Source organism: Cricetulus griseus, chromosome 8, assembly GCF_003668045.3.
Source record: "Cricetulus griseus strain 17A/GY chromosome 8, alternate assembly CriGri-PICRH-1.0, whole genome shotgun sequence".
Lineage (NCBI taxonomy): Eukaryota > Metazoa > Chordata > Mammalia > Rodentia > Cricetidae > Cricetulus > Cricetulus griseus.
Genome location: NC_048601.1, coordinates 53936908 through 53961903, shown reverse-complemented (window position 1 = coordinate 53961903; position 24996 = coordinate 53936908). Strand labels below are relative to the sequence as shown.

The following is a 24996-nucleotide window of genomic DNA, read 5'->3' as shown; positions in this document are numbered from 1 at the left end:
GGAGATAGGACAAGACACACTGGGCAGGTGGGTGTGTCTTGGTTCCTCTATTAGTCCAGACACCAAAACTCAGTGGTAAGGTACACATGGGTTACAGTGCCTACCACTAAGCTGCAGTTAGGCAGTCCAGAGACTCTTTCATGGGTCACCTAAGGCCTGTGAAGGAAAGCAGGTTTGAGGTGAGGGGACATGCAAAGACATGGTGATCAGTGTGGCTGAGGAAAAAGATGAGGGGCTCACACATAGCGAGGCCAGGGCTGTCCCTTGGTGTCTTGGGGTGAGGAACACCCCAGCAAGGTGTTAGAGAGAAGGGAGTCAAACCGGCGTGGAAATATAGTTCAGGTCCCAAACAAGCCAGGCACTAATTAGCCTGCTCCTCCCCTGCAGCCTTGGTGCTACAAGTATTTTTAGTTGCTTTTACCAAACAAATGTATTTAATTAACAGAGAGATCCATGGGGGCTTTCAGGATGGGACTCGTGGGGCACGTCTACCGGGCTCAGCTGGGCCCAGTCACAGTCTCCTGGGCACAGGACCTGCAGCTTGCTTCTACCCACTGTACAGCTAAGGCTGCCTAACACCCACATCTAGCCTTTAACCCATCTGGTCTACCGCTCTACCTCAAGGCAGGGGACTGGAGTGAGCTTGGCCTTCTCTGTACCCCACAGTGAGGGGACAGGGCAGACCTGGGGGCAGCAGGGTCAGGCAAAAGCAGCACCCTGTGTAAGCCAGCTCTGTCAGGAGCTGGGAGAGGGGCCAGCCAGGGTGGGGCCTTGTGTCTCTGGGCCAAGAGGCTGCTGGCTGAGAGAGAGGGGGAGGGTCACATTCCTGAGAGCCTGGGCCACCCCCCACATCCGCTCAGCTGCCTCTACACCAAGACAGGCTTAAGTCAAACCAGGCCTGGAAGAGCAGGGTAAGGGAGGAGGTCCTGGGAGGCCTGCTGGGGCTGGGCCCACAGTTGCCCAAACTTTGTTCCTAGGCCTCTGATGGACAAGCAACAACAGCTGGCTAAGGTGGTAGGGGGCCACAGCAGTCCAGTGCCCCTGCAGCAAGCAAGGACACAAACCCTAATCTAAATCTATACTGCCCAGCTATGTCAGAGCAGGGGAGGGAGCCAGGTCCTTGATGCCTGTGCCAGAGCTGCCACATTGCTCCGGCTAGCTCACACTGCTGCACTCTGGGTAGCACAGCAGTCATGGCAAGGCTGGACTCATGCTGCATAGGCTCACACTTGGCTTGGATATCTCTCAGCCGAAAGAACCCACATGGGGTGCTGACGCTCTCCACTATAGTTTCTCTATCCATGAAATGGGAATGAAACACCAGCACCCACCACCCTGGCAGACAGGAAGGACAACTTGAGACAGGTGCCAGGAAGCAGTCTGCCCAGTGTGCAGGGGACTGAGAGCTCCAGACCAATGTCCTCCAAGCCTCTAAGACCACAGCCAGGACTCTACTTCCCTCACACCCTGGGCTTCACCCACCTGCACATGCCAGGAAGATCCCATCCCAGTTGACAGCTCTGTACCCAGTATGCAGGGTGCTCTAGACATGGACCCAGGGATTCCTGCCACACTGACTACCACTGGCGAGGTAAGGCTGGGGACATGACCCCAGCCCAATCCTGCCTGCCACCACTCTTCCCAGCCAGGGTAGACACACTAACTCCAGGCATGCAGGGAAGGGACAGGCAAGGGCAGAGAGTAGGCCTTTCTCTGAGCAGTCAGTAAGGAAAGGACTACAGGCCACCCAGGCTCAGGATGCCCTGCCCCCAGCCTGCTGGCTTAATTGACTGCAACAGGTGGTCTTTACGGACAGCTGCAGTTGGGGGCATGTGAGTCCAGCTGTCCATCCACCTGCCCAGCAATGGGGCACATCCACAGCCAGGTCCCAGGGATATGGCCCAGTAAAGGCTAAGTCTAGGGAGAGACCCCTGGAAGAGTGTGGAAACGAGCCCTGAGCTAGAGGAAGTGGGGACATCAGGGAGGTTGTGGACATGACTGGGTAACAGCACCACGCTCTGAGCCAAGCCATGCTCAGGCAGACGTGACAGGACCTCTGTGCATACCAGTGTGGTGGGCCCTATATATACATGTGTTACATATGTGTGATGATGTGGCCTCTGCAGACACAGGTATAATGGGTATGTGTGATAATGGGGCTTATGTTTTGAATATGAAATGTCCCTCATAGGCACATATGTTTACTTAATTCCCAGCTTGTGGCACTGTGTGAGGAGGTTCTAGAACCTGTTTGAGGTGGGAGTCTTAAGAAGTGCATCACAGGGTGGGCCCATGTGCCTGCCTGCTGCCATGGCCTCCCCTACTATGAGGGACTCTATCCCTCTAGGACAGTGAGCTAAAACAAACCCTTTTCCTCTTACGTTGTTTGTGGCAGGGTATTTTATCACAGAACCAGAAAAGAAAATAAATGCAAGGCCCCGTGAGAACACATGGGCTGTAGTTCCTGAGGTGTATGCACGATGGGGTTGCTATGTGTGCAGTGTGTGATGCAGTCCCTCAAGGGCATGCAGGATGGAGTCTGTGTGCACATGTGAGTGATAAGGTCCCTTGTACACGCATGATGGGGCTCCTGTGTGTACACAAGGAATGGGTTCCTATATGTACATACACGGTGTCCCTGTGACCGCACGTGCAATGGGTGTATCCATGACAGGTCCTTGGGTACATACCAATTGATGGGGTCCCTGTGTACACACATGGGACAAGGGTCATGAACACGTATGGGATGATGGGATTCCTGTGTGCACATGTGTGATAGGGCCTTAACATGCATATGTGTGAAGAGGGGCTCAGTGTACACATGAGACAGGGACCCTGTGTATACACATGTGTGATGATGTGGCCTCTGCATACACAGGTATAATGGAGTATTTGTATGTACAGGCACATTCTAGCCTCTGAATTTAAGCATGTGTGATGATCCTTTGTATATACATGGTGGATCCCTGCATGGAGGGGGGCCCTGTATACATGTGTAGTAAGGCCTGAGCGCACATATGTGATGGGGTCTCAATGGATATGTATGTGATGGATCCTTGTGTACATTTATATGTAGTCCCTGGATCTATGCATAACAGAATCCTTAAAGTTGTACGTGTGTGATGGAGAACCTGTGCACACATGTAGGAGGTGGTTCATGTACACACATGTAAGATGTTCCTGTGTATATGTGTTTGATAGGACCTCTGTGTGCACAAGTAGCAGGGCTCCCATATATATACATATAATGGAGTCCTCATGTGCACCTATAGATGATGGAATCCTCTGGTATACAGGTATGTCACGGGGACCCTGTCTATACATGTGTGATGGAGCCTCCATGTATAAGCATGGGTTCACTGTATATACATATGTGTGATGGGATCCCCTTGTATATACATATGTAACACAGGTCCCTCTGTATGTATATGTGCATTTGATGGGGTCTCCTGGGCACATACACACATGTACAATAAGGCCCACATGTGCAAACCTTAGGGGAACACCTGACTGGAATGATGGTCCCCAGGTCATGCTGCATTCCACTAAGCTACAGTCACTACAGTATAGCTAGCTTCATCAGACCACACAGATAAGAGGTAAACTGAGACTCACACAGAACCTGTAAGAAGAACCAAGCCTTGGACCCCCGACTGCAACTGGGGTCATAGTCTACCCTGAAGTACTGGGGAGTCAGCCAGGAGGGCATCCCAGGAGGGCAAACACAAGCACTTGAGAGGGCAGAGTGGGCACAGGGCCAGGGCAATAGAAGGGCAGCACTCACAGGGCAGCAGAGCCCATGTGCCGATGTCTCAGCCCCAGCTGTCCACTCCAGGCCCACCCACCTGGAGACAGCTGGTCTAGAGGCCCTTGAAAAGCAGCTGGCAGTTGGCAGAGCATAAGAAGGCCTAGGCTGGGGCATCCCAGGCATCCTTACCACCTCCAGCTGTTGCCCTCTTGCTTCTCACACTTTTCCCCAGACACTAGAATCTTCCATAACTGTCCTCAACAGCCCATTGCCCCCAAAGGCTGTGGTGGAGCTACATAGCCTCCTTGGACACAGTATCAAGCTGCACCAGCACCTATTCACCCCTGCTTGATGACACAGGCTTACCCCACCCTATTCCTGTGCCTCTCAAGACTCTGGTCTCTGTCCTATCTGTTGGGGGTAGATCTGGAATCTGAGTTGACCATGGAGAGAAACCCCATGCCCCATTGCTGGGCAGGCTCTGCTCTCCCCTATGGACAGAGCACCAACCACGATACAGCAGGCCAGGAAGTACCCTGCCCATGGCTTCCAGGGCACCCCAGGAGAGGTCAGAGAGAGCTTTGCCAGGCTGGAGAGGAGGCTGCCACTAGTGGGGAAGGCCAAAGCCCCAGGCTGGCCAGGCTGCCTGCTGGGTTCCAATCACCTCTAAGGCCCTGGCCAACTGCTGCAGGCGGGTGGGCAGGCAGCTGACAGCCTGGCCAGGTCAGCTGTCCGTCCAGTCCAGAGCCAACAATAGGGCCATTATCCAGACTGAGGGCAGGCGGGGTTGCTGAAGAGGATGTCTGGGCCATCCAGGCTGTATGCCAAGGCCGGCACGCGCCCTAGCTGCCCGGAGGCAGGGGGCTGCCCAGTTTTGCCTAACCCAAGAGAGGAGAGGTCCCTTGCTCTGCTCACCCCAAGACAACAGCCTGGACTGACCCTACAAACTACTCCTGGCCTCCCTGCTTGTGAGCGTGTACTGGGTGAGCCAATGTCACTCTGCAGAACAGAGTCTGGGGGTGAGAACAGACCAGGGGAAGGAAGCAGCCTGTGAGCATATTAGCTTCTGCAGACACAACTGCCAAGGCTGTCTTTCATGGGAAGTCATCACAGGAGCGGCTACATAAGGCAGCCTCCATGCCCATAAAGGCCTTTCCTCTAGCCCCCTTCCTGTATCCCCACCACACTCAAAGGCCAGGCAGGCGGACAGTGTATGAGTAGCTGGAACTTATGCTACCCATAACCGGATGACAAAACACAGTCTGAAGGTGCCCAATAACTGTAATTGGGGCAGGTGTAGGTAGGGGTTCCAGGAGTCACATCTCTCGAGCCTCTACCTCCACCACACATGAAAGTAGGGGGCAAGGAGACTAGAGCTCTAGCAGAGGACATCTAGGCCTGTGAGGACCAGCTGCAGTCAGTTCCTGCATTAAACCCTCCTACACAGTGGATCACTTCTTAGGGCTGAGAATTCAGGGCTCACAGTTCTACAGGAGAGAGCAACTTACTGGGGGTTACTGGGAGATTAGGCTCTGATCCCACTGTTCTCTACTCATGAAACACTTGTCCTAGGAGAGCCCTGGGCTGGGGCTATTCTGGCCTCCCCTGCCATAGATGGACCCTGACTACTACCAGGAGAACGGCTGCCTAGGGTGGGTACTCAGAGAAGGGCACAATGTCAGCTGATTGTTCTAAGGGTGACTTCCATGTGTATCCGGGTGACCTTTTGGCCACTAGGAGCTCTCATCTGGGGTTAGTAGCTAGCTCTTACTAATTGGGTCTGTGTCTCAACTCAGCCCCTGGTTGTACTCCTCCTTTAGAACCAGCAAGAGGTGGTAGTGCTCCCAAGAGACATAGATGTCTGCTCAGCACCATGAGTGTACATGGGTTCCACAGGGACAAATCTACTCCACAGAAGGCAGGCAGCCTGGGCCCTCCATTCGCTACCCACAGCCAGCAGAGGGAGAAAGCAGAAACAGGTCCTGCCAAGCAGAGTCACGGGTCTCCCACCTAGGGCTTAGAACAAGACATCAGAGGTTGGACGAAAAGATCAAGAAGGAGTCTAGCAGCTCCTCCCAACACAGTCAAAACCTATCCCCCAAAGGCTGGGTTCTTGCAGAAGTGTTGCATGAAACACTGCATGCCAAGCAGAGGGTTGCATGCTTGACCTGCATGTAGCCCACACACTGTGCAGCTCATGGATCCAGAGCAGGCCACAGCTTGGCACCGTGGTCAAGATGAACCTCACAGTAGCTGAGCAAAGGACACAAAGGAAATGCACATGACTCAGCCCATTCCCAGCACGATAGCCGCAAGAGGTCAACGAGGGCATCCCTGGAATGGACAGAGCCTGGGCGGGGATCTGGGGAAGGTGATGTGTCCCCAGTGAGTCTTCACTGTGGGCACCATTATGGGTGCCTCTGAGGACACAGGGTCTCTAGCAGGGCTGGGTGCAGAGGCAAAGAGGGCAAGCTGGAGGCATCCAAGGTCAAGGGCCTGTGGGGGGAGGAGGGGCTGTTTGTACCCAGGCAGCCAGGCTGCAGCAGTACAGACTCTGCTAGCAGTAGAAACAGCTGTAAATGAAAAAGGCCATCAGCACACTTGAATTGCATAGCAAGCTGGCTGGAGGTTTCACTTCTGCTCCAGGCTTCAGATGTGTTGAGCAGAGCTGTACCCACCTTTCAGAACATGTGAAGACACTGATTAACACCCTGGGGAGCACACACCCTTGGGAGAGCCAGACATCTATGCCTGGACAAATGGGCATGAAGGTGAGGCCTTCAAAGTCTGTGAACATGGGTCTGGCAGGGCACTGGGTACCACAGCCACACCTCTGTTGCAGAGACTCACAGCAGCAAGAAGGCAGAAGGTATGGTGATCCTGGATCGTAATAAATACCGCTGGCCCTGCCCTTATCCATACTCCAGTCCTGTCTTCTACCCTCTCCAAGCATCTGGATAGCTCACAGGGAAGCTTAGACTCATGCAAGTCCAGGAAAGGAAGGAGGTACCAGGAGAGCCAGGGTAGACCTCCTTAATAGATGGACCCCAAACTGGCCCAATAAGATGGAATATTCCTTCAGGCCGTTCCTTCAGTCTTGGTACCCCCACTGGCTTGTGATGCTTTTCCTCAGCTGTATAATGTCATAGTGTGGGTCTCTGGCCCCAAACTAGTGGTGCAAAAGCATACTAGGTGCCTCACAGAACTTTCTGAAAATGTGGGTTAATTACCAACATTGAACAAACTCTTACACACAAAAAAAATATAGACATCCAGATTCTCCCGGGGGTGGGGAGCAGAGAATATTCTATCTGGCTCACTTACCAGAGAACCTGGCTGGACCTCAGAGTGCACAGTTCCTTGGCCCTGACATACAAATGGACAGGGTGACTGGCCTGGGGTACCCCAGCTCTGTAGTAGCCTGGAGCAAGTACTTGGCAGGAGTCCAGAGCCTATTTTTGTAAAGGTACCTGGGTCATCTTGCAGGACCAAACAAGGGCTGCAACTGGGAACTCTAGCTAGAAATGGCTCTTTGGAGGCTGTAGGGGGAGCTACTCACAGGGCTAGGGCTCTGGGGGCCCAGCAGGATGCTGGGAGGGGCATTCTAGAGAGATGGCCTCTATTGGGGGGGAGGGTCCCGTTGGCAGGCAGGGCTCTGGGGAAGAAGGGGGAGGTAGGGGCACCCCAGCCAGCCTTGAGCAGCTGAAGTTGGCAGGTCTTAAATTAATCGCTACAATTTTACACAACAACACGTTTGGCAGGGCCTGGCCTAGGGCCAGCCAAGTCTCTGGAGCTCCCTAGATGCTTTTTAAAGCCCTGGAAGTCCCAGGCCTGGGAAAGATGGGAGGGGCCAGCCCAGCCTGCCTGCCCTAGGTCAGGCAATGGCCTGGGGTCCCTAGAGTCCAGGCTCCAACACACAGTGCTGAGAGTGGGGGAGGAGATGGGGCCATGGACACCCCTGTGTACAACTGGTCAGTCAGCAGAGCCAGGCCCAGAAGCCTTAGGGATGGGGGGAGCATGGATAAAAACAAGAGGGCTCATGAGGCCACTCCAAAACCCAGATGCAGGAGGTGGCCTGCAGTCCACAGGCAAAGGGCTAGTACTAGCTTGAACAGGGGACCATAGAAAGTTGTCCATCTGTCAGGGTCATGACCTGGGGAGGTACAGGCTGTGGGAACCTTGTTGCCTGGAAGTGTACCAGGCCCCAGGCCCCAGGCCCCAGGCCCCAGGCCCAGTAGTGGGAGTTACAGGCATTTCCAAGCCAGGAGGTAGAGGGGGACTTTACCCTACCCCCAGGGACAACTTAAAGGTATTGCATGGAGGCCACCACAATCTCAAAGGCCACCATAGCAGCCCTGCATGCAGTTCTGGGGACCAGCAACTAAGAAAAGGGAAGCAAGGAAATGGGCTCCTCAGAGTCACTGAAGCAGAGCCTAAGTCTCAGAGCCCTGCTAGGTTCTAGTCATCCTCCAAGAACCCACTGAAGAGAGGAGGGAGGGAGCAAGGCCCTGGACTCATGTGACATGACTGCTCTGTGCCTCAGTTTCCCAATCTGTGAAACAGATGCTGGGATGGTTGTGAGGATTTTGGTGAGTCAGTCACATGGGCACTCTGCATGCCACTCACATGAAAGGACTTGTTAGGCTCCAGAGAAGTACTGAAAAGAAAGCCGAGAAAGGCTCACACAGCCAGAGAGGAGAGCTGACAAAACTTCAGAGACACCTCATTTGCACAACACTGGCAACAGATGATAGATAAGCAGGAACACCTGTTGAACTATTTTCATGAACTCCCATGACTGGGACAGGTAGAATGGGTGAAAAGGGTCAGATATCAGGGGTCCTATGACATTATTATATCATGCCCTGAGTGGCACAGCATGCACCCAGTTCAACCACAGACATCTAAAAGAAATGTCGGTTTAACTTTACACACACTCTGCCCCTTGCAGCTAATCCCATATACCCCAAAAAGCCCCATCCACTCAAGAGCTGCACTTAGCCACCTGCACCAGGGATGCAAGGAGCCAAAGTCACGGGCAAGGCTCTGGTGGGCAGGAACAGAGGCCCTTGACCTGACGAGGACACTGGCTGGGGGCAAAGAACCAGTTCCTCAGCTGGATGGTCTAATGGCTGTCCAAACAAAATCTCAAGGGGGTAACCCGGCCTAGACAGCAAAGGGGACCCCACTCCTACCAGCTCACCCACATGCTATCTTGGGCATGAGGGAGAGGGGAGGCAGGAGAGAGGAATGGGGCAGAGCTGGCAATTCAACCTCTGCCACAGATACGGCTCACAATGCAGCCTCTGCTCATGGATAACCTCCAAGGTTCCATACTCCAGGACTCAGTTTCCTCTCTGTGGGAGCATTGCCAACCAACACTCTGGGGAACAGGTATACTCTGAGCTTGCCAGCCAAAGCTGGTAACCAAAGGGGCCCCTGGGGCCCAGGAGGCAGCAAGGAGATAGGACTGGAGGGACCTGTTTTCCCAGCCTCACTTGGGCCTATCTGCCACCCCCTCAGTCCACAGGACATCAAAAGGGACACTCCCAATCATAGAAGCTCATCTCCAACTAGTAGGTAGGCACTAGGGAACCCCAAGAGAATGTCTCTAGGTTTATTTACTGTACCCTTTTCAGTGGCTCCCCAGTCCCATGTACCTCCTTGAGGCATTCTTAAGTTACAGAAAAGGCCACACTGGAGCTCCAGGGCATACATACACCACCTGGGAGTCACAACAAACAGGACAGGTCTCCAAGGGCAGCAGAGGTCTGGTCTGAGTCGCTCAACCACCCACCTCCACTGGCCAAGTGTCAGGACTATATTGTAGAGAATCCATGGATTCCTTTCTTACCCCTCAATTACCAGCTCAAGTCCCAAGGCCTCAAGAACATCAGCAACACCCCAGTCCAGAGTAGTGACACTGAGAATGAGGGTTTTCCAGAGATCCCAGAACAGGAAGGCTGAGACATGGTTTCCACATACAAGGCTAGGGGGGCGAGAGCAGCCAGGCCTTTCTGGCCCTGGGCCCAGTCTCACCCACAGCCACACGAGCAGGCAGGCCAGAGGGAGGGAGGGCTGTGTCAGCAAGAGCTCTCAGCTGTTATTTCATCTCCTGGCTCTGCTTGATGGTCCTCTGGGTACCCAGGCAACTCCACCTTTCAGTGTTACTAGAGGCTTCCTCCATTCAGGTGGGACCCCACCCACTGCCTACCCAGTGACAGGCAGACTCATAGCATCTGGAAACCCTCCCTGTCCAACCAGTCCTAGAGAGGAAGAGTCTAGAAATCAAACAGGCCAGTACACAGAACCAGCTTTACCCCAAGGCCTGAGCTGGGCCCTTGGTCACTCAAGTCACCCACTACCTAGGCACCAGGCTATGGTGTGGTGGGGGCGGGGCACTCCCCTTGCCCTGCCCTTGGCCTTGGCATTGCTTTGCTGCATGGTGGGTGGGAGTGGGGCTGGCTGACTTGGAGTGCTGCTTCAGCAGACACCATATCTCCCAGGGCTGAAAGTAGGACTCAATGGGGAGGGGGACTGCAAAGTCCTGCCCAGCCCAACATCCATACAAGCTTCCCCTCTAGCCTCTAGATACCCAAGCGGTCCTCTAGGTCCCAGGCTTCTGTATAATGTACCCGAAAGTCTTGTATAGCAGAGCAAAGCCTCGTTTACCCTTGGGCCCCCAGATACACAATGGGACAGAGGAAAACTTCCCATGGGAAACCCAGAAAGAAGGAGCCCCTTCAGAGACACCTGGAGATCTAAGCCCTTCAAGGTCACTGAGCCTGGCACAGAGAGGCATGCACCCATCCACCTCATGCACAGATGCAGGCTCCCTGTCAGAGATAATCTAGCTTCCCTCCCTGGGATGGGACCTGTACACACACACACACACTACCCAGGGTGGCCCCTCAAAGCCCACACAGGCCTGACCTTGCGGATGCGGCCGCTGCGAGTGCCAGCAAAAACCACGGTGCGGCCCTGGTAGTCATAGGCAGCCACAGCAGTCAGGCCATCATCCTTGTCCACAAAAAGGGGTGTGCCCTCGATGGTGACCGTGCCCCCCAGTGGCTGGTTGAAGTCCTGCCCACAGAAGTCGTCATCGATCTGCAGGGGCTGTAAGAAGTGGCAAGGTAAGCATTTAGCAGCTATAAGCACCTTCACCTTGAACACAGCAGGGGACAAGGCTGGGGAAGGCAGGCCCAGGGTGGGAGTGAGGGGTGCTGTATAGCCACCCAGACCTAAACAAGGTCTACAAAATTCCGGGAAAGAAATAGGGTCCACGAAGCAGTCCAAGTCCAGTGAATGTGCTCAGAGCGGGAGAAAAACCCAAAGGGGGTGACCTGAAGGAAAGGCGGGTGAGCTATAGAGTCCACAACCATGGAACCAGGCCAGCCACTCCAGGAACAGTCAGGATGGACAAAGGAAGGAACAGCCTAGAGTTGGGGGACAGCCAAAAGAAGTCTTCCTTCTGCAAATCTTACATTTGCACCTTGCATGTAGACAAAGATAATGTTTAAGGCAGGAGGGAGTGGGCACACCCAGAAGGCACAGAGAAGGACCTGCTGTGCCGGCAGGAAGCAATCAATACTCGAGGTTCCGGTGATGGCTTAGAGTGGAGGCGCGAGGAGGAGGGTGAATAGACAGGACAGGAGTTTGGGGGAGAAGGAAGAGAACAGCTGGTTCTCCTCTGGGGTCTGTGGTTTGCTGGGGTAGAAGCCACTGATCTGGATGGGGGGGGGGAGGCCAGCTAGGCTGGGAATCCCTGAGAAATAATCAGGGAGTAATGAGCAGGTCTTGGGGCATCCAGAATACATGTGGGGACACAATTCCTTTCCTGAGAAGACAAGAGAAACGTGTCTTCATCTCCCCTCTGCATTCAGAGCCCCGGCCATGCCTATGGCCGCCCTAGAGGAGGCAGGGAACTCTGGCTACAGAGTATCCAACACAGGGTAGCTGGGCTGCCTCTGTGTCAGGGCTTCTCTCAGAGTGCATCTTATGATGCATTCAACCCCCAGCACTGGGCATGGTGGAGTTCCAGGAGACAGGCATCCTGCCAGGAAGATCTGGGGGTGATAAGCTTCACAGAAACAGTGTCTGGGGTCCTTGTACTGGCTGTATGACCCTGGGTAAGTCAAACTACCTTTAGCCTCTATAACCTCATCTGTAAAAGGGGAGCAATCTAAAAATGGTCATTATCATTCAATGTCCCCGAGAGCTTTGGAGCTGTGTGGACAGGTGCTATCACCCACTTCCTAAGGCATGGGTGATGTCATGGCTAAGAGCAGACTTTGGGGCTGGTATGTTGGGTCCTGCTTCACAGGGCTGGGGATCAGGCTGGGGAAAAAGCAGAAAACAGGCCCAGGATAGAACAGGGACGCCAAGGTGTGTAGATAAGATGTGACCACAGGAAGGATCGCAGAAGCCCCCACCCATACCCCTACCCTCTCTCACCGAGTTGATACAGCCAAGCTCCTTGTTGAGCAGCCAAGGCAATGAAAGCTTGCCCTCTCCACGGTAGCATGACTGGATGCGCTCTTTGATTTTCTCCTTGATGGCCCGCAGTGTGAACAGGCACAGCGCTGACTCCTTGGGCGGCTTCACACGGTTCTTCTGGCCCTGTGCGAACACGGTGAACAATACGTCCTCATCCTCAGCAAGGCCCAGCTGCTTGGCTAGGGCCTGGCCTGGCCGGCTCAGGTAGGCATCCTGTACCAGGCGGTACTCCACTCCAGCCTGCTCACAGCCAATGGGGAACTCCACATAAGAGTAGAACTTGGGGTCATTCACACACAGCCGCACAATCTTGGAGGTGAAGAAGTGCTCACCAGCGGCATCAGGCGAGGTAAGCTGCGTGTCCAACTGCAGGGTGAGGTAGTATACAAACTGCTCGCTGCGGAAACTGTACACATAGTAGATGTCAAAGGCTGGGAACTTGGACAGTGTGTCTGATGGGATCTTGAGTTGAGATGACACAAATTCGTCCTGGTACACGAAGCCAAACATGTCAGCATCTTCCTCGTTGGCCATGAGCCGGCGACTGGACAACGTGGGGAAGTACTCTGATTTGCCATCAATAGGTGTGCCTACAAAGAGCTTGGCCTGGCCCTGGCCAGGTGGCCCAGCAATGAGTACTCCTGCCATGCTCCCAGCCTCTCGGACACTGGACAGGTAGTGCTCCTTGCGGTGGTGTGGCTCCCCCAGCTTGAAGAGATCATCCAACCTCAGGAACTGGCAGATGCCCTGTGAGGCACTGCCACAGGCCAACAGGCGGTTGGCAGCATAGTCCAGCAGCAGAAGCTTGTTGACGTTGTCTGTGCTCCCCAGACCATGTGGGCATGACTGTACACTGGGGGGTGGGTAGCATTTCTCATTATCTTCTACGGGGCCCGTCACATGGGCGCGAAGCAGGGTTAGGTTCCCTGACAACTTGTAGATACGGTTCACTGCGCCAACATATACCTCTCCTGTCTGCTCGTGAACCACTAGGTGGGTAAGGCCCCAGTCACTGGCCACAAAGGTGCGGAAGGCAGGTTGTGGACCCACACCAGCTGGGGGTGAGCTGATGGCCATCCACACACCCCTCAACAGCAGCAGCAGCAGCAGCAGCAGTGTCCGAGGGCTCAGGGTTGGCAGTGGCATGGTGGGCTGGGGCCTCAAGTCAAGGTATTCAGGTCCTATAGGGGTGAGCATCATGGGACTGGGTTTCTTGGCCCTGTAAAGAATAAGCAAGAGAGGATATAAGTATGGCATTGCCCACATAAGCACAGGGCATCCATATATGGCCTCCTCATTTCCTGAGTTCTCCACATGTGTGTGTTTGGAGATACCTCCAAAAGACCACTACCAGTACCCAGACAGATCAGAGCAAAGGAGGCACATCCATGTCCTGAGGCATGCAGGCTGAACCAACTGTCACTATAGCTAGCAGCAGCAAAACAGGATACCTGCCCGGAGCATGGTGCTCCACTAGAATCTGTGCCCTGCCACTCCTAGTAAGATAAGAATAGACCCAGGAACACAGGGCATCTTTCAAGGGTCTGGAATTTACATGACCCTGACCCAGAACCTGGCCATGCCCTGAGGATCAAGACCCCTCAAGATCCTCAATCTCAAATGAGTGACATGGTCCCTACATCAGTGTCCCCCACCCAAAACTGAACAGAGATAGACTGTAGTACACATACCCTCCTTCACAGAGTGTCAGCTGCCTTGGTGACTCCCAGCTCTATTTGGCTCAGGGCAGCCATGTCCCACACTATTAGACTCTCTCTGATGTGTGGACTACTCCCCTAAGACTTTAAACAGCCCCCAGCACAGCATCCATACCCACAAGGACCAACAGAAAGAGCCTCCTCCACTCCCCAGTTCCACAGCCACATGGCAATAGTTCTGAGCTTGGGTTAGGCTAGTCTGTGCAACTTCTACAGGGTCTTAACTCTGGCACTGCTCCCTGGCTGACCTTGGCCCAGCATCTTACAAACCTCAAGGCTGACACTGTAAGGATGTATCTAGTGGCAGCAACTCCCTCCCACTAGAATCCCCACATTCCCAGGCAGAGGGCCCTCCCCACAATGCCTCCTTCCAGGCACTCCAGTCTCACAGTGCACTCTCAGCAACAACAGCAAGGACTCTAGAGAGAGGGAGGGCTTCCTGAGTCCCAGTCCTCAACAGTGCCCTCTGCCCACCCTGGCTCCTCCACCCAGTCTACCCACTGTCAGGACTCCATGAGGCAGTTTGGGCCACTGTTTGGACCTGCACTGCTTCCCAAACCCTAGCACGACACCTCAAATACAGCTGTGTTCCCATGGCACCTGAAAAGTGTCACCTTCCAGGATTGAGCAGTGTTGGTCAAATGTTTCCCTAGTCTCCAAAGGGATGGCAACACTTCCTTCCTGGTAGATGAAACAGTTTGAAGTTCATGTCCTGACTGACAGGCACCACACTCTTGAGGACAGCACAGCAGGGCCTGCCCTGTGGGCTTGGTGTGTGTCTTGGGGGGGATACTCTTACCCCACTCCTCGGCTGATGTCTGACCATGACAGTGTTTAGTGTGGCGAGTGGGCAGTCAGCCAGTATACACAACTTGTTTATACTCCTTCACACTGCCCTTCCCCACAGCCCCATTCACAGCTGGGGACATGGAGGCTTAAAGATGGTACCTTCTGCAAGTCCAGGTGTGGAGCTAGCCAGAGGCAGGAAGTTAGTTACCGGTGCTCAGCCCTTAATCTTCCATGTGCTGCTCTAGAGTACAAGGCACCTTGCTCTGCTCTGACCCACAGCTGCTCAGGTAAGCCTGAGATGCCTCTTCTCACCTGCTCATGCAGGCAGGCTGAACCTTGGGCCCTGCCAGGATGTCCTACCTGTTAGCACTCACTCATCTGCCTTAATCCATGGCACAGGCCTGGTTAGTGGCTCTGGCTACTTATTGCTCAAATGTCCTCCCCAAAGGACATAAGCTGGGTGCTTGTAGGTCACACTTTCTCTCCGGAGCCACTGGGCCCAAGCAGATTTGGCAAACACTTGTGACTGAGTGAACAAGTGAGTCACGGCACTAGGAGTGGCCAGCCAGGCCTGAACAAAGCTATCCTCAACCTGAAATCAGATGGGGAAACTGAGGTTCAGGGCAGCAAAAATGTTGGCATAAATCCCAGAGCAGATGCAGGGTGGTACCACCTTGCAGGAAACTTCCCAGCAGGCTGTCAGCTGCCTTGTGCCCCTTGTGTCCACAGGCAGACAAGAAGAGAGACACCCCCACCAGCTTCCTACCCCCTAAACCAAAGCAGACTAGACAGCAGGTTGCTTGCAAACAAAACGGGCCTGGGCTGAGCACTGATTCCATGTGAACTCCAAAGAAAACATGAATCACTCACCGTTTATCAGTTCAAAGCAGGCCTGCAATTACCAGGGGCTGGGCTCTCCCCTCCTCCGGGATAATTATACACGTCTTAATGCAATTACGGGCCCTACTTTTTATATTAAACAGGAGGGACCTGGCTGAAGAAGCCACCATCCAAACTCCAGCCTGGCCTTGGGCCCACTCCCCCGCCTCCCAACAGAAGCTAATGGGAAGGGATAGGCCTCAGGGCAGCCGGCCACGAAAGAGGGTATCCCAAGCCCACACCTACCACACACAAAGACTACCAGGGGCTACTTTCTCTAGTTTAGAGACTACACTCAGGACTCAGACAAATCCAAGGTCACACAGCCAGCCCCCGATAAAAAGGGACTAACCTAGAGCTATTGTAGAGACCCCAGGCAGGAAAGGGGCCAAGTCCACTCAGAAAACAGTATGTGCCTGCAAAGCAGGGCCTGATACTGGGTTCTGGGCCAGGCTGGGGGAGGGGAGCAGACCAGACAGGCTCTGGGTTCTGTGAGCTGCCTGGCCACCTTAGCTCCCAGAAGCTCCCAGAAGAGCCTTTGCACCTGCGTTAGAAGAGCCAGGTCCAGTGGATACTGGTGGGGTGGAGGTGTTCTAGAAAGGTAGTGGGGAGAACACACCTGCTGGAAATGCAGATGGGGCAGCACAAATGGTCATAGCTCCCAACATGGACAAGTGAGAAGCTGAACAGGAGGACTATGGTGGTACTGGGTGTGTACAGTACGGACCCAGGGAGAGAGGCCAGGCTTATAGGTGGGGCTTCAGCTGGGGCCACTCTGGAACAGGCCTCCAGTCGCCCACACAGAGCTGGTACCCTGCCCTCTCCCTGGATGACACCATGGTTCTTGCCCAGAAACAAAGACCTCAGAGCCTTCACATGGGGACAGCTTGCTCCCTGTGTCCTGATGGTCTGGAGCCTAATGGGTGTGGACAGGCTGGTCTAGCTGTCATCTCACCTAGTGGTTCCCTCTCAGCAGCCACAGGATTGCTTTGCCTTGTCACCCTGCCCCACCCTATAGGAGGTCACAGGAGATGGTCTCCAATGGCCCAATCTCTTCTACCTGGAGACTTTGGAGTCCTGCTCTCCAGAGAAGGTGCCAGCTTCTGGTCTTCCCTGGAGTCCCATACTCCTGGCCAGATGTGGCTTTGTCCACAGCATCTTGTCTGGCTCCAAACCCAAGAACACATAGCGCAGCCAACCTTGTACAGACCCCCAAGCCTCCACCCATGCTGTCCTCTGTGCCTGAAGACACTTTTGGTGGGCTCCAAGCTGCCACTTCCCCACTGCCTGACAGCTTGGCCCTGAAGCAGAATCCCTGCTTTGCACCTCTGCCCAGGGCACTAGCTGAGTGCTTCCCAGATCCAGCAGACTATGGGCCAGCCTAATGCAGCACCCCGACCCCCTGCTTACCCCCAACTAGAAACTTGGGAAATTGGGGGTGTTCCCAGAGGGCTGGAGACATATAGGGTAGCACCACCCCTACAGGACTGAAGACCGAAGCACCTGCTGGAGGGGTAGGTAGCACCAGGGGACAGGAAGCTGGAGGTAGGAGCTTGGCTGAGGGGCAGAGGCTCAGTTCCTTCCCATCCCCCCCCAACACACCCCTTTCTTTCAAGGGGCGTGGCCCCAGCACCCCACAGATGAGCCTGAGACAGCTCCTGGCACTAAGTAGCCCCTCAGAAGCCTTCTCATCCCCTTCCAGGGCTGCACCTGGGGTCTCTGCAGGCAGAGGGGCCTCCCTGGAGTCTACGCTCGCCCTTCCCCGCAGCAGCCAGAGTAAGCCCACCACCGCCACCGTCCTCGCCGCACACCAGGCCTGGGGCCGTTCAGGAAGCAAGGGGGGAAGCCTCCAGAGAAGGAATGACCCCGTGGAGGCCCTGCGCAGGGGGAGGCCGAGGAGGCCCGAGCCGGCGGCCTCTCTGGTGGCACCGCACCTCCCCTTGAAGCTGCCGGTTGGAGGGCCTGCGGGCCGGGGGTGGCTGCGGAGCTCACTCGCGCTCCGGGGCCGGAGGGGGCGGGGGTCCCCACTAAGCCTTGCAACTTCCACCCCATGGCCCGAGGCCGGCCCAGGACGCAGCCTGGGACCTCCCCAAATCCCGCGGCCCTGCCCAGGCCTGCCCAGCGCGGCGCTCGCCTGCGGCCCACGTCCCCACCCGCGGCCCGGTCCGACCCGGCGCGCCACGGGCCGACATGGGCACCCGCAGGGCCCTCCCCGCGGGGCCACTGCAAACTTTCTCTTCTGCCTGGAGGAGGGGGCCGCGAATGCGACCACAGACATTGCGCCGCCCGGATCGCAGGGCCCCGGACGCGCTGCGACCCGCCGGGACGCGGCAGCCTTTCGCGGAGACCGCGCCCGGACACACGCGGGCGCCCGGCCGGAGCCGCAGGACACGCCAGCCGCGGACACGCGCGCCGCAGTCCCCGCGCACACCCCCTGGCCACCGCCAGCGCCCCCCCAGCCACTCGGGACCCCGGGCCGCGATGAGCCTCCCGCCGCCCGAGGGGAAAGTTGCGCCCCGACTCACCCGACAACCCCGGGCGCGCCCCGCCACCGGCCATCGCCGCGCCCTGCCGCTTGCCCCTCCGCGGGGCCGCCCACGCCGCGCAGGCCGCCCAGGCCGAGGCCGCAGCGCCCGGGCTCCGCTCCGCTGCGTGGCTGCGTCGCCGCTGCCCAGCATGAATGGGGCGCTGAGCGCCGCGCGGCTGCGGACCGGCCTCGCTCTCGCCGCCCGCGGAGCGCTGTGCCGCGCGCATGCGCCGCCCGAAGCCGGGGCGGGGCTGGGAGGCGGGGCGGGACCCGCGATGGCCTGCAGAGGGCGCTCGGCCCCGCGCCGAGAGCGCGCGCGCCGGGTCCCACCGCTTGCCTTCAAAGGGCGATGCCACCCACCTAAGCCTTAAACTCTGGGCTGGTGTGGGGGTGGGTGAGGTGGTCGGGGTGATCCCAGGAGTCTGTGCACTCTATAACGAGCACTGCCTGGAAGCAGAGCTTTCGTCCACGGAAGGGTAAACTGAGGCTGGAAGAAGCACTTGCACGGGTCATATTGCTCATCTCGTCCCGAGCGCCCGATCTCTTAGGTGGGACGGGCACTGCACCTCGCGGGCCCCAGGCGGTGGCACGTGCCAAGATGCCCAAGCTCAGGAACAACTGACCAGTCCGGTACGCGGTCCTGCAGCAGGGCGTGTTAAGACCACCCCAGCAGGGTAGGGACAGTGCCAGGCAGACCGTGGGCGCGGGCTGGCCTGCAGAGCTGGGTGCACCCGGTCTGGGGTGTAAGGAGAACCCGGTGCAAAGCAGCCAGACCAAAGCGAAACAGGCAGCTGCGCGCAGAACGGAACAGAGCAACCACAAAAGGTGGTCGTGGGAGGGGCGAGCGCTGGCTGGGCACAGTCTGGGGGACCCAGTGCAGCTCACCCGGTAAGGACCATTGTCCCTACTTATTCCTCTCCCAGGAAACCATCACCCTCTTTCCCTGTGATCCTTGCCTGGCTTTTTCTCTGGGTGTGACCATTTATATTTTGTCTTCCTGAATGACATATTCTTTTGTGTAGCCTATTTGGGGATGCTATAGAAATGGGGTCCCACTATCCTCTCTGAGAGGAATGCAAGGGCTCTTGGACTGTGTTTGCTCTCACTGTGTGATGTGAGCCACTCTGGCAGTTAAGCCTCCCCTCTGCTGATTCCCTAGGACTCCCCACTCTAGACCCTGGAGTGAAGGGTCCTGGTAGGTGTGTGTTTAGCTTCAGCGGACACTGCAAACTGGTTTTCAGCAGTGAAGTCCCACCCCTCTGCATGGTGGGGAAGTGTCAGTAACAGTGGCAAAGGGTTTGCTTTGATTTGGGCAGGCTGAGGGTAGGCGCTGGTTCTCCATGCCCCTGAATGGTGGTGAGGCTCTTCTCTCACAGTCAATGTGCCGTCTGATCCCACAGCACTACACGCTGAATGTACAAATCTTTGCTGTGCTGTGCCGATGAGGTGGATTGAGACTGCATCGGCCATATGACCTGCCCAAGTACCCTAGCTGGTTGGTGGCAGAGTCTGGAGTCTAGCCCAGGGGTCCAGCTCAGACCATGGGCTTCTCAGTTACACACCTGGTACAGAGCTGACATGACTGCTTCATGTGTCTGACTGTCTGTCCATTCCACAGCCTGACCTGCCTCACACACTCAGTAGTCTACTTGCAGCACCTTGGGGGAGGCAGCAATGTGAAGGCCACTGCTGGCCTGGGGATGTGCTCATCCAGTTGTTCCCTGAGTTGCCTCTGTTTCTTGGCTCCAGAGGCTGGCTGTCTCTGCCCACACCTGTCCCGTCTTCTTTGCAGACCTGTCTTCCGAAGTACCACTTGGCAGGCACTCAGGGTGCTTCCCATTTTGTGATCAAGATATCCAAGAATGCTGCTTTGAGGTTTGTCCTCAGCTCCAGCTTCTCTGAGAAAGCTGGGGCCATGTGTGATCAGGACTCAGCTCATGGTTACCTTGGAATCCCACCTGTGCCTGTCTCCTCAGAGTACAACACATCCCTGTAAGTTGTCCAACCATAAATTCTAGTGCCATTGACCAATCCCTCTATTCCTTCTGCGTTTCTCAAGCCTGAGAGTTCTTCCAGAAACTTTACTGCAGGCTGCTCTCAAATCCTTTGTCTCCCATGTGCTCTTCCCATACCTGATTGACAGCCCCCATCTACTTACTAATGAACAGCAAGAACTTTGGAAGTCAGTGCCTCAATTGTGTTCCTTGTTAGAGCCTTCAAGAGTTCCTATCCCATGTCAAATAATGTCATATACAGTTCCCCTATCCAGGTGATGGGAGGCCTGAGTGTGATAGAGAAAGCTATGCGGGCAGAGTTTGGGGTGTGGTCGTAGGGGCTGGAGAGAGAAGACTGGGTGTTACCTGGGGCTGGCTGCTCAATCATGAGGACCGAGTTCAGATCCCAGGACCCAAGTTGGAGAGTTCCCAAGAAAGTTTTCTTAATCAAGAGTCTAAAAACAAAGAAAGAATTGCCGGACGTTGGTGGCGCACACCTTTAATCCCAGCACTCGAGAGGCAGAGGCAGGCGGATCTCTGTGAGTTCGAGGCCAGTCTGGTCTCCAGAGTGAGTGCCAGGATAGGCTCCAAAGCTACACAGAAAAACCCTGTCTCAAAAAACAAACAAACAAACAAACAAACAAACAAAAACAAAAAAGCCCCCCCAAAAAAAACAAAGAAAGGAAGAATTGAAGTATGGACAAATTTGGCTTCATTAAAATTAATATTTTCTGTTCATTGAAGGTTCTAAAAGGCAAATATAGGGACAAGTCAGGATCTCAAAAATCTCTTACAGGACCATACAAATGACAGTGGATATGCATCCAGAATATATATAAGATCCCCAAAGAATCAACAAAAAGGCCGCTACCACACCATATATGGGAGGGGGACAGATGACCTCCATGTGTCCTTCTCTGGATGAAAAATGGCTAGGGGCTGTTGCTTTGGATTAGTCCAGGTTAGTGGCTTCCTCAGGTCCCTCAGCCTGCCAACTGCACTGTCCCTCAGTTGATGTCTCAGCTCATCTTTGTGTGACTTTACTGAGTCCCGAAAAGCAGACGTAGAAAGCCAGTGACCAGAGAGAAGCTGAGATTGAACCTGGGTCTGCAGCTTTAGGGCTCTTGACCACATTTCAGGGAGGGGAAGTGAGTCAGCACAGCTGTTGTGACTGTGGCTGCCAGGGCTTCTCCCTCTGGGTTTCCCCTGCGGATCACTTCCCTGCCTGATGCAGTACAGAGGGCAGGATCAACAGAGCAGGGGAAGCTCCCAGGAGCAAGGTTCTGTTCAGGGTACCCAACAAGTTCTTAAGACCCGTCACATGCTTCAGCCCCAAACAGTTTCAGGGCCATTTCTGCACGTGATTTCCTACACAAATGACTCAGCTGGTTCTTCCTCCCTACAGGCAGCCCCATATGAGGGGTAAGAAAGGTAAGGAGGACAGCATCGGGAGAGCCCAGGCACCATAGGGGGCCCACTTCTCCCAGGCCCAGCACAGGGGACTCATATGTCCACCTGCCAGCCTGCTTACCCCTCTGGCTCATCGTATGCCTTCTCCAGCTCTTGTGTGATTTCTACACCCCCAAATGAGACCATGGCTTTCTCTGCCTCAGCCCCTGACAATACCCCTCTAATGTTCCCACTAAAGCTTTGTTCACCCCGTCATCCCCAGCCTATAGCATGATCCTCTGGTTTCCTTGATGTCTATGGAGCAGGTGTCTAAGAGAAGAGCTCCCCAGCCACTGACTTGTCCTTACACCTCAGGCCCCGGGAAGCCTGATGAGCAGACATGGGGGGAGGGTGCAATCACTTGCACTCTGGGAAACCCACTCTACTCCCTGGACAGAAAGGGTCAGTGTAAATGTTAACAGTTGTTCTAGGCCAGAAAAGGAGGATGTCAGTGGAAGGTGTTCACAGGCCCCATGCTTGGATCTTGTCCAGCCCTCCAAAAGGAGGAGGAGGAGAGACACCCAGTCCAGGAGCTGGTACTGTAGACAGAGGGCTCACTTGGCCCCAAGCACTCTCCCAGCCTGCCCAACCTGTTCTGCCCTCTCCATACCTGACAGTTAGATGCAGGTGACAGCAGCTCACCAGGGCCTAGGCTCACCGGGGTGTTGCTGCTGTAAGAACTGGAAGACAGGTATGCAGGATCTCCTATGACCATAGGGCCCTGGTATTCCCTCCAAGTCAGTGACTCTGTGATGTCCCAAGGATAGAAAGCCTCTTGAGCCACCCCCCAAAACTCACTCTAAGACATTGGAGCCCTTAGCCAATTATCTAAGAAGTAAGACATGAGTCTCCTGGCTTTACTGGAGATTGACTTTTTCCACTGTGCTGTAAATATCTAGGTAGAAGTATAGAGGCCAGACTTCTCTCCCCTCTCAACAGTGATGGGCAATGCCACTCTGCCCACAGATACCAGGCAGAAGAGGACAGCTATGACACAGAAGAAGGAAATGGAATTCAGAGTCTCAATATGCCAAAACATCAAATGTTCAAGGGTTGATAAAAACAAACAAAACAAAATAAAGACTCCCAAGAGGCAAACAAGGGCTACCTCTATAATGTATATTATTTTCAGAGTCTTTCTGACTATCCTAACCAACCATTTGAAAGGAGGTTTCTTGGAACAATGGTGATATCTATGGACACATATTAACATGGAAAGGGGTCTGACCCATAGACAAAGAACTACAGGCAACTAATGATGCTAGAAGGAGACTTGGCTTCTCCCAGGATGAACCCCATTACTGGTTGTCTAGTGCAGAGAGGTCATCCTTGAAACCATATACATACAAACAAAAACAAACTCAGTGGGCTCTATTTATATACATTTGAGCACACATACGTATGTCTGTTTTCTAACAATAATAAATAGAAAGGTCAGCTTGAAAGTGGGAGGGAAGTCACTGGGAGGGTGGCTAGGAGGGGCTGGAGGAAGGAAAGGGAGGGAGATATAATTCTGTTTCAGTGAAAATATTTTTAAAAATCACCTATCATATCAAGGACCATGTCAACTTGTATGAAAGGTGTCATCAGCAGGGATGACATTAGTATTGGCATAAGCTGATGATTTTAAAGCAGTCCATCATAAAAGATGCCTCAATGAGCAATTGTGATCATGAATGGAACAATAAAAATATGGACTTTCACTAAGGAAATAACTATATCCTATAAAGACAAAAACAAAAGCAAGGGGGCAAAGGAACAATCTGCTGAGCCTGAAGACAGACCAGTAGAAATTACCTAGTCTAAAAAGCAGAGGGGAAATAGTTACATGGGGAGGGGAACAGCTCAAACCTCCTGGGATAAAACATGTAACATTCATGTCATCCAAGTGCCAGAAGGAGAGGAAAAAAGAGGGAAACTGGGAAAATATCCAAAGGAATAATGACTGGAAATTCTAAACTCTGGAAAAAGTAGTAGCCTTAAAGATTCAAGAAGCTGAATGAACCCCAAATAACACAATCTAAAGAAATCCACACTAAAACATACCACACTTGCAAAAACTTTTAAAAAAATTCTTGAAAGCGGCTATAGAGAAATCCTGCTTTCACTAGGAAGAAAAACAATTCGAGTAACACAGATTTCTCACTAGAAATTATGGAGTCCAAAAAGATGCAGAACATTATTTAATGCTGAAAGAAAACATGGTAATCACTTTTTATACCCAGTGAAACTATCCTTTGGGGATATAAATGGAGACAAGAGAGGTGTTCACTCCTTGTGGCTAAAGAAAGCCATGATATAGCAGAAAGAAATGAAGAAAGAATCTTGGAAGAAAGAAAAATAGGAAGAGAAAGACAACAGGTAAATGCAACGGACATCTGTAGAGTATCTAAATTTAGACATTGTCTGGTGTCCCAATAAATGATGTAATACTCACTAACTACAGAAAACTGTATAGATACTAAAAACAAGGCCGAGAAGCCAAAAGTAAATACTAAACAGGAAAAAGAAAACAAAAACAACAAACTGTAGGCAAAGCAAAAATAAAATGGCAGGTAGCCATATTATCAGTAGTTACAAAAAACAAATGGCATAATTCCACTTGCATAATAATTTGGGGATGACAAAATTACAGAGATGGAGGACAAATTGGAGATTACTAGGGTGCTCTGGTTTGGCCATGGTTAAAGCAGGATTGCTGAGGTTTGTGTATTCAGGCTTAATTCCTCCCCCCCCCCCCCGGGAACTTTAAGACCTCCCATGGTGTCTAGAGCAGGGTCTGTGAGAGGACTAGGACTAGACAATGTCAATTGTAGAGCCCCTTTGAAACCTGGTGGCTTTAAAAGAAAAGGGAGACAGGACCAGAAGATGTGCATACATGTATGCTTCCTGTCTACCTCGACATGGTGCCCTGAGCAACAGGACTCTACAGCAAGAAGTCATCTCCAGATAGCCTTGACCTACAGAACTTCAAGCCAAGACAAAGCTCCCTTCTTCCTTCTTCCTCCCCACTCCTGTCCCCTCTGAAACAGAGTCTTACCATATAGTGTTGGTTAGCCTAATGCTTACTAGTCTAGTCTAGTCTAGGCTGGCCTCAAACTTGCAGCAATCCTCCTGCCTCAGCCCTCTGAGTCCCGGGAGTATATGAATGAGCTACCATTTTCAACTTGAGGGAGTGGTTGTGTAACTTGATGTTAGTGATGGTGACATGAGTCCACATGACAAAATGACAAAGAACTTACTGACACCAGGACCAATGCCCTTGTCTCAATATGGTGTCATATAAGGTGACTAGTGAGGACAATGGTGAAGTTAACACAAGAGTCCTTCTGCTCTTTGCATTTTCCTATAAATCTACGATTGTTATGATTTCAAAATAAATTTTAGAAAACTCCC

The 24996-nt window shown here is 53.7% G+C and overlaps 1 protein-coding gene across 1 annotated transcript in view; it reads right to left on the bottom strand.

The window, feature by feature from the left end:
* Positions 1-18366, bottom strand: part of Plxna1 (plexin A1) — a 46741-nt gene extending 28375 nt beyond the window's left edge. The window contains exons 1-3 of the mRNA XM_027428843.2: positions 18156-18366; positions 12203-13463; positions 10682-10864 (exon numbers count right to left, since the gene is read on the bottom strand). Of these exons, the coding sequence (XP_027284644.1) occupies positions 10682-10864; positions 12203-13444 (1425 nt within the window). The 5' untranslated portion in view covers positions 13445-13463; positions 18156-18366. The remainder of the gene's footprint in view (positions 1-10681; positions 10865-12202; positions 13464-18155) is intronic.
* Positions 18367-24996: the final 6630 nt, after the last annotated feature.